The sequence below is a fragment of the Octodon degus genome, unplaced genomic scaffold, assembly GCF_000260255.1.
Source record: "Octodon degus isolate 3935 unplaced genomic scaffold, OctDeg1.0 scaffold00230, whole genome shotgun sequence".
In the NCBI taxonomy this organism is placed as follows: domain Eukaryota; kingdom Metazoa; phylum Chordata; class Mammalia; order Rodentia; family Octodontidae; genus Octodon; species Octodon degus.
The window spans coordinates 1,369,334-1,376,955 of NW_004524806.1; the positions used below are offsets into that span (position 1 = coordinate 1,369,334).

Genomic DNA, 7,622 nt, shown 5'->3' on the forward strand with positions numbered 1-7,622 from the left:
GGTTCAATCCCCCAGCACCACATGCCAGCCAGCCCCGCCCCCTGGTGGGCTGAGCTGGCCCCACACACACACACAAATAAAATTAAAAAAAAAACATAATTAACATGGACTGGGCTTGTAGCTCAGTGATAGAGCACTTGTCTGGTACACATGAGGCCCTAGGGATCTAGGTGATCCCTATCACCATAGCAAAAAAGTCACAAACCATATGATTATCAGTTTAAGTTAAACAAGTCAGTAGTGTTTAGTGTAGTCAAGTTGTACAGCTTAAACTAACACCATGATCACTTTTATTTCATCATGCTGTTACACCAGAAAGAAACTCTCCGTTGGCTGCCGCTCCCTATTTCTTCCACACTTCCAGCTCCATGTAACCACTGAACTACTTTGTCTCCATAGATTTGCCTTTTGTAGGACTTGTTCCTGGGAATTGAACCCAGGACCATGCAGGTACTGTGCCACTGAGCTAAATTGCTGGCCCTAGATTTGCTTTGTTTTTTTTTTCCAGTACTGGGGACTGAACTCAGGACACTGTGCTTGCCAGGCAAGCACTTACTCTACTGAGCTATCTCCTGGCCCCTTTTTACTTATTCTTGATGGTTTATGTAAATGGGATCTTTTTGTGTGTGTGTGGAATTAGGGATTGAATTTAGGCCCTTGTGCTTGCCAGGGAAGTGCTTATTCTACTGAGCCATCTCCCCACATCATAAATGGGATCTTTATGTAGCTCTTTGTGAATGTCTTCTTTCACTTAACATGGTATCTTTAGAGTTTGTTCTTGCTATAACCTGCATTAATACTTCATTCCTTTTAATGGCTAAATAATACTGTTGTACAGCCCTTCTACAGTTGGTCTATTCATCAGTTGGTAAACAGGTGGATTGTTTCCCAATTTTTGGCTATTGTGACCAGTACTACTTAAGAATATTGGCCTGTAGGATTCTATATGGACGTATGTTTTTGTGTATATATCTACTAGTGGAATTGCTGGGTCATACGATAACTATGCTTAAAAGGACAGGGGTTTTTTGGTATATGTGGGTGCCTTTGTTTACTGTGGGGTGGTTTTGCATGTTTTTTGTTTTGGTACAAGAAATTGAACCAGGGGTACTAAGCCTGAGCTATACCTGCAACCTTACTTTCTTTGGGGGTCAGGAGAGACAGTGACTTGCTAAATTGCCCAGGCTGGCCTGGAGTTTGTGGTTCTTCTTTGTGAGCCTTCCAAGTAGCTGGGATTATAGGCATGCCCAACCATGCCCAGCTTTTAATGTTTTATTGTTGTTGTTTTGTGATGCTGGGGATGGAACTCATGGCCTTGCACATGCTAGGAAAGCACTCTTACCATTCAAGGGACAGCTTTAAGTTATAGCAGAAGCTGAAGGAAAATGTGAGGAAATGACTTGGGATGGCAGTATGGTACACGCCTATAACCTTAGCTGCTCAGGAGGCTGAGGCAGGACAATCCTTCATTCAGAGCTAGTATGGGCAATTCTGAGACCCTGTCTCAAGATTTAAAAAAAAAGAACAAGGGGCTGGTGAGATGGCTCAGTGGTCTAAAGCACCTACTTAGAACAAGCTCAGCAAAGCACAGAGACCGCAGTTCAATCCCCCAGCACCACATGCTAGCCAGCCCCGCCCCCTGGTGGGCTGAGCTGGCCACACACACACACACACACACACACACACACATATAAATGAATAAATAAATTTTAAAAAGAAAAAATAAATAAATAAATAAAAGAACAACTTGGGACATAGGTCAGTAGTTGACTATTTGCCTGGATCCTGAGTTTGATCCCTAGCACGCACGCGCGCACACACACACACACACACACTCACACAGAGGCCTGGCATGGTAGGTGGCACATGCTCAGGAAGCTGATGCAGGAGGATCACTATAAGTTTGTGGCTACATAGTGAGTCCAAGGCCAGCCTAGACTACATAGTGAGACCCTGTCTCAACAAAAATTTTAACTTTTTAGAATAAGTGGATAGGGAGTGAAGAACTCTTGGGTACAAAGTGGCATAGACCCAAGTAGCCAGTCTTCATCAGCAAACATCATCTTTACAGTATTCTCTCCTGTGCTTGTTCTTCCTGTGTCTATGTAGTACAGCAACCAAAAACTTGCTTGTGCATATTGCTGGGAGAAGGAAGCTGAGCCAAATTAAAATTGAGAGCTTTCTACTTATTTGTGGCTTCCAATAGTAGTTCTATTTTATCTGTACTAACCACTGTGTATACAGCATGCACATACATGCACGCATGTTCTCTTCCTCCCTCTCTCCCTGTCTTTCCTTCCTGCATATACACTCACACAGCCTTAAATCTGAAATGCTTGTAGACAGTTTATGAAAGACTTTCATGTGGAGAATCTCTCTCTCTCTCTCTCTCTCTCTATATATATATATATATATATATATATATATATATATATATATATATATATATATATCCCCCGGTACCAGGATTGAACTCAGGACTTTGCACTTGCCAGGCAGGCACTTATGCATCACAAAATAACAAAAACAGTAACAAGCTGAGAGTGGTGGGGCATAATATTGAGCTATATCTCTAGCCTGAGAAACTTATATTTGAGTCTTACTATATTCCTCCTGCATACAAGTTTATTTCTCCTTGCTAATGAATTAATTTTTCCCCCAGTACTGGAAATTGAATTTAAGGAGTGCTGAGCCATATCCACAGGACCCTTTCCTTGTTTTGTTTTGGTTTGTTTGTTTGCTTGTTTATTTTGAGACAGGGTCTCACTATGTAGAATAGGCTGGCCTTGAATTCAGCAGTTCTTCTGCCTCAGCTTCCTGAGTGCTGGGATTGTAGGCATGCACCACCACACAGTGCTGCTTTCAATTTTTAAATTTTGAGGCAGGGTCTTGTGTGCTATTGCTTTTAGCTCTATTGTTTTATTTTAATTGGTCAGTCCTGTTGGTACTTAAACTTAGGCTAACAATCTATGTATTTATTTTATTTATTTTTTTGGTAGAACCAACACAGTTCCTTGCACTTCCCAGGCAAGCGCTTATTCTACTGATCCATCTTCCCAGCACCCCCAGACTAAAATCTAATTGCCTGTAATTTCCAGTATTTATGTGAGTTATGTGGCTTTAGATCCTTTTACCTTTGTAAAATGGTCCATAAATTTACCTTCTATTTTTGAGGTTAGGGAAAACGTGAAGAATCAAAGTATGAAATTGGTGAACCAGTTTCTTTCTTGGTGAGGTCAAAGTGGATTTCATTGTACATATTGCACATATTTGATGGACTGAAGTGGAAAAACTACTGGCCAGGAACCCCTGATCCTGAATGTGTGTATGTTTTAAGAAAAAAAAAAATTTTTTTTTTTTGGTATAGGAGTTGAACTCAGGACCTTGTACTTACCTGGCAGGCGCTTTTGCCACTAAGCTATATCACCTGTTTTGAACTCTTATAGCATAGTATTATGGGGGCTTGGAATTTAGCTCAGTGGCATAGTGCCTGCCTGGCAAGTGTGAGGTCCTGAGTTCGATTCCAGTCATCAACCCCAACCCAAATATATAGTATTATGAGTTGCTTAGATAGAAATATTCAGCAGTGGGCCAGGGATAAAGCTCAGCAGCATAGGCACCTGCCTGGCAAGCGCAAGGTTCTACATTTGATCCCCAGTACCAAAAAAAGAAAAGAAAAATATTCAGCAGATATCTGTGTTTTCAGTAGCTATCACAAAATGTGAAAGTTACCAACACAGTAGAAGCCCAATGGCTTGCTTTTAACCTCCTGAAGTGTTGGGTTAAGATCTAAAACATGAAGAGGAGAGCTGCTCTATTTAGGTCCTCTCACTTTTTTTTTTTTTTTTTTTTTGCAGAACCGAGGATTGAACTCAGGCCCTTGTACTTGCCAGGCAAGCACTTATTCTACTGAGCCTTCTCCCCAGCCCTATTTAGGTCAGTGGATTATTGTATAAGTCAAATAAGTGATATCTGTGAAAGCATGTAGAAAATCTCAAGATGCTGCATTAAAGTCAAGAAGAATTCTAAAGAGCTACCTTAATAGTGTCTTGTGCTGTTGTGGGTAAACATAGCTCAGGTGTTTGCAAAGTAGTACAGAAATGAATATCCATTTTTCTCTTATCTTCCTTCAAAGAGCACAATTAAATAAAATTGTTCAGTCTTTCAGTGTATGATCTTTCAAGATATTTACCGAATGCCTACTATGTCAAGCTACTATGTTCTAGGTAGTAGGGATATATCAGTGAAAAAAACAAAAGTCCATCCCCTAAAAACAAGTAGGAAACCATTTCATTTTCTAATTTACATAAGATAGAGACTTGAGTGCTTAATGATATCTTATTCTCATGTACATTTACTATCTCTTCTAATTGAAGTTATTAGACATATGTCTAAAAAGTTCAGCTATGGATTTTTCCACAAATTCTGTTTGTTTGGCTTTTTATTTTCATTTTTTGATACAGCATCTCACTGTACCAAAAGTTGCTTAGGCAGGGCCAGGGATTTACTTAGCTCAGTGGTACAGTGCCTGGTAGGCCTAAGGTCCTGAGTTTGATTCCTAGTAACCCCTCCCCCCTCGAGGAATTATCTTCAAACTCATCATCTTCATGTCTCTGCCTCCCAAGTGCTGCGATTATAGGCATGTACAATCATCCCCAGTTTACAGCCTGATAAGGGAGAAATTTTTGGTGCCAGATAATACTAGAATTTAAAGTAGAATTTATTTTCCTTATTTAAGGTGAAATGAACAGTTACAGATTCATTCTGCCCTGTTAAGGTTTTAAACTTCTATCCCTTCCTTTGATTTGTGTCAGGGTGAACCATTTGATGTAAAAGACTTGACTCCATAATCTACATCTACCCTAATGCTGTCATCTGGAGTAGAGACTCGGCCAGTTCCACATGATTCCTCCATGTCTGCTGTGGTACAGGAATTATACTCTGAACTCCCAGTAAGTGTCTCCAAAGAGCTTCATGCTGACCCTGAGCCAAGTTTGAATCCAGATATAAAACCTGGAGCCTCAACCTCTCTTGTAAGCCAGAGTAGAGCATTACCCTCGGAGCTACAGAGGACCCATGCAGAAAGTTGTTGTGAAGAAGCCTCTGAGACCTTGGATAATAGGGGTGAGCCTGGGTGGTGTGGACTAGTGGACCTCACTGTAGGAGCTTCTATGGCTTCTGAGATCTTGGATAGGGAAGAAAAAACCAAGAGCATGGAGCTAAAGGTCTTCAGCGATCAAGGGGAACAGGCAGAAGTAAACAGAGACCCTGGTGAGGGAGCAAAGAAAGATCCACATCAACATTCCACAACTGCTGAAGAAAAGATTGGCCCAAGTCAGGTAAGAAATGAGATCTTAATTCAGATGAGTGTGAATAACTGCTTTGTATAACACAACAGATGATAAAATATAGATGAACTGATAGCTTATGATTTATTCTTCAAACTTCATTTGTTAATCTATTTTAAGACAAGGTCTCACTATATATTCCAGGCTGGCCTTGAACTCACTAGGTAACCCAGGCTTGCTTCCTGAGAGCTGAGATAGGCATGTGTCACCACACCCAGTCCTGTTGAAGACTTTATAAAACATTTGTCTCACATCAGACACATAAAGGGAAGAATCACTTATGTAGTAAAAAAGTATCACTAATGTGAAGCAGCTGTTGTGTATAGAGTATTGAGTCTCTTTGCTGTGGTGGCACACCCCTGTAATCCCAGTCTTTGGGAGGCTGAAAACAGGAGGATCACTATGAGTCCAATCTGTGTAGTAGGACCCCTGTAGACCTTGTTGTAAATTAAAAAAATGAAAAGTTGAACTTATCAGGAATGAATACAGACTTATTAATATACAGTACCCCTAGAAACATGAGTGTGGGTGTATAAGATAAGGCCAGGAAACAGTTGGCTTTATGGTTTGTTTTTAAAACAATATTTTTTTTAATCTTTTATTTACTCAGTTCAGGGTCTCATTATACAGCTCAGACTCAGTGATCCTCCTGTCTCAGCTTCCTCAGTGCTGGGATTACAGGCATATGCCACCACACCCAGTTTCCATGGCCCTTGTGGTGCCAGGGATTGAACCCAGGTCTTTGCGCAGGTGGACCACTGAGCTATCTCTCCAACCCTCTTGTTTTGCTTTTTGAGTCTCTGTAATTCAGTCTGGTTTTAAACTGTGTATCCCAGACTAGCCTTAAAGTCATTGTGATCATCCTGCCTAAGCCTCCCAAATGCTGGGATTATAGGCGTGTGCCATCATACCTGGCAACAGTTTGTTTTGTTTGAAATAAGATCTCACTTTGTTGTTCAGAGTGGTCTTGAGCTTACTGTGTAGCCCAAGCTGGCCTCCTGCCTCAGCCTTCCAAATTCTGAGATTATAGGTGTGGGCCAACATATTCAGAAATCTGAAATTTTCTGAGCACTAACATCATGCCATTAGTAAAAAAAATTTCCTGGATTAAAGCACCTGCCTAAAGGTGCAGGGATTGGGGTTTGATCCTCAGTGTGCCTTGCTGGCCCTGCCCCTGGGCATGGTGAGATAGTGATTGAGACGGGGCCTGGTGGCGTGCGCCTAGAATCCCAGCACTTGGGAGGCTGAAAAACAGAAGGATCACTACGAGTCTGATCTGTGTAGTGAAACCCTGTAGACCCTGTACGAAATACATTAAAAAAAAAAAAAAAATCCCACACCTGCCCCCTTATTGTAGTTTATTTTGTGTTGCTATAAACAGAATTAGCTGAGGCAGGGTAAGATTTTTTTTTTTTTTTTTTTTTTTAAAGAAATTCATTTCTTCTGGTGGCTAGATAGTCCAAATGGCATGGCATGACATTAACTTTAGCATAGGCACTTGGGCTGTGTCATAAAATATTGGGAAAATGGAAAGGGAGCTGGCTGTGATGAAAGGGACTGAATGTGGGCTGAGTTTACCACACCTAACTGACACTGCTGGGGTGGGCATTAATCCATTCATGAGGGTGGAATCCCCATGACCTAATGACCTTCCTCTTAAAGAGTCTACCACTCCACTCTGCTATCCTGAAGAGCAAGCTTCTAACACATGACTCTTTAGAAGACAAACCACATCTAAACCTTAGCACTTGTGATAGTTCAGTGCAGACTGTGTGTGTGTGTGCTCGCGTACGTGTGGTGCTGGGGATCAAACCCAGGGTCTTGTGGAAGGCCAAGAGCTCTACCACTGAGCCCCGTTCCCAGCTCCCATGTAAACTTTTTTTTGTGTGTCTGTCCAGCTCAGCGGCATGTTGCGCTGGGCATCCTTGTGCTTGCCTAAGCTTGCTTAAGCAGGTGTTCTAGGCCACTGAGCTGTCTTACTGGCCCCTCCAGTGTAAACATTTTTGAGGCACCACTTTGTTTTTTGGTTTGTTGTTTTTTTTTTTTTGAGAAAGGATGTTGCTATGTAGTTTAGGCTGACCTAGAATTCACAGTGACTCTCCTCAGCCTCCTGGGTGCTGGATTACAAGACATACATCACCTTGTCTAGCTTTATATACTCAAAATTACTAAAAATATTGTATGAAATTACCATCAAATTATGTGACACAGATGTATATGAAATATAAATGAGGGCAGGGAAGATAGCTCAATGGCATAAGCGCCTTCCTGGCA

At 41.4% G+C, this 7,622-nt stretch overlaps 1 protein-coding gene across 7 annotated transcripts in view; it reads left to right on the top strand.

Annotated features, from left to right (window-relative positions):
• Nucleotides 1-7,622, top strand: part of Prr14l (proline rich 14 like) — a 63,761-nt gene that overhangs the window by 6,169 nt on the left and 49,970 nt on the right. For 6 of the 7 annotated variants that reach the window (XM_023705838.1, XM_023705835.1, XM_023705839.1 and 3 more), the window contains one exon: nucleotides 4,815-5,339. In XM_023705838.1, the coding sequence (XP_023561606.1) occupies nucleotides 4,866-5,339 (474 nt within the window). In that variant the 5' untranslated portion in view covers nucleotides 4,815-4,865. The remainder of the gene's footprint in view (nucleotides 1-4,814; nucleotides 5,340-7,622) is intronic. The other variant, XM_023705840.1, reaches the window with a different exon arrangement.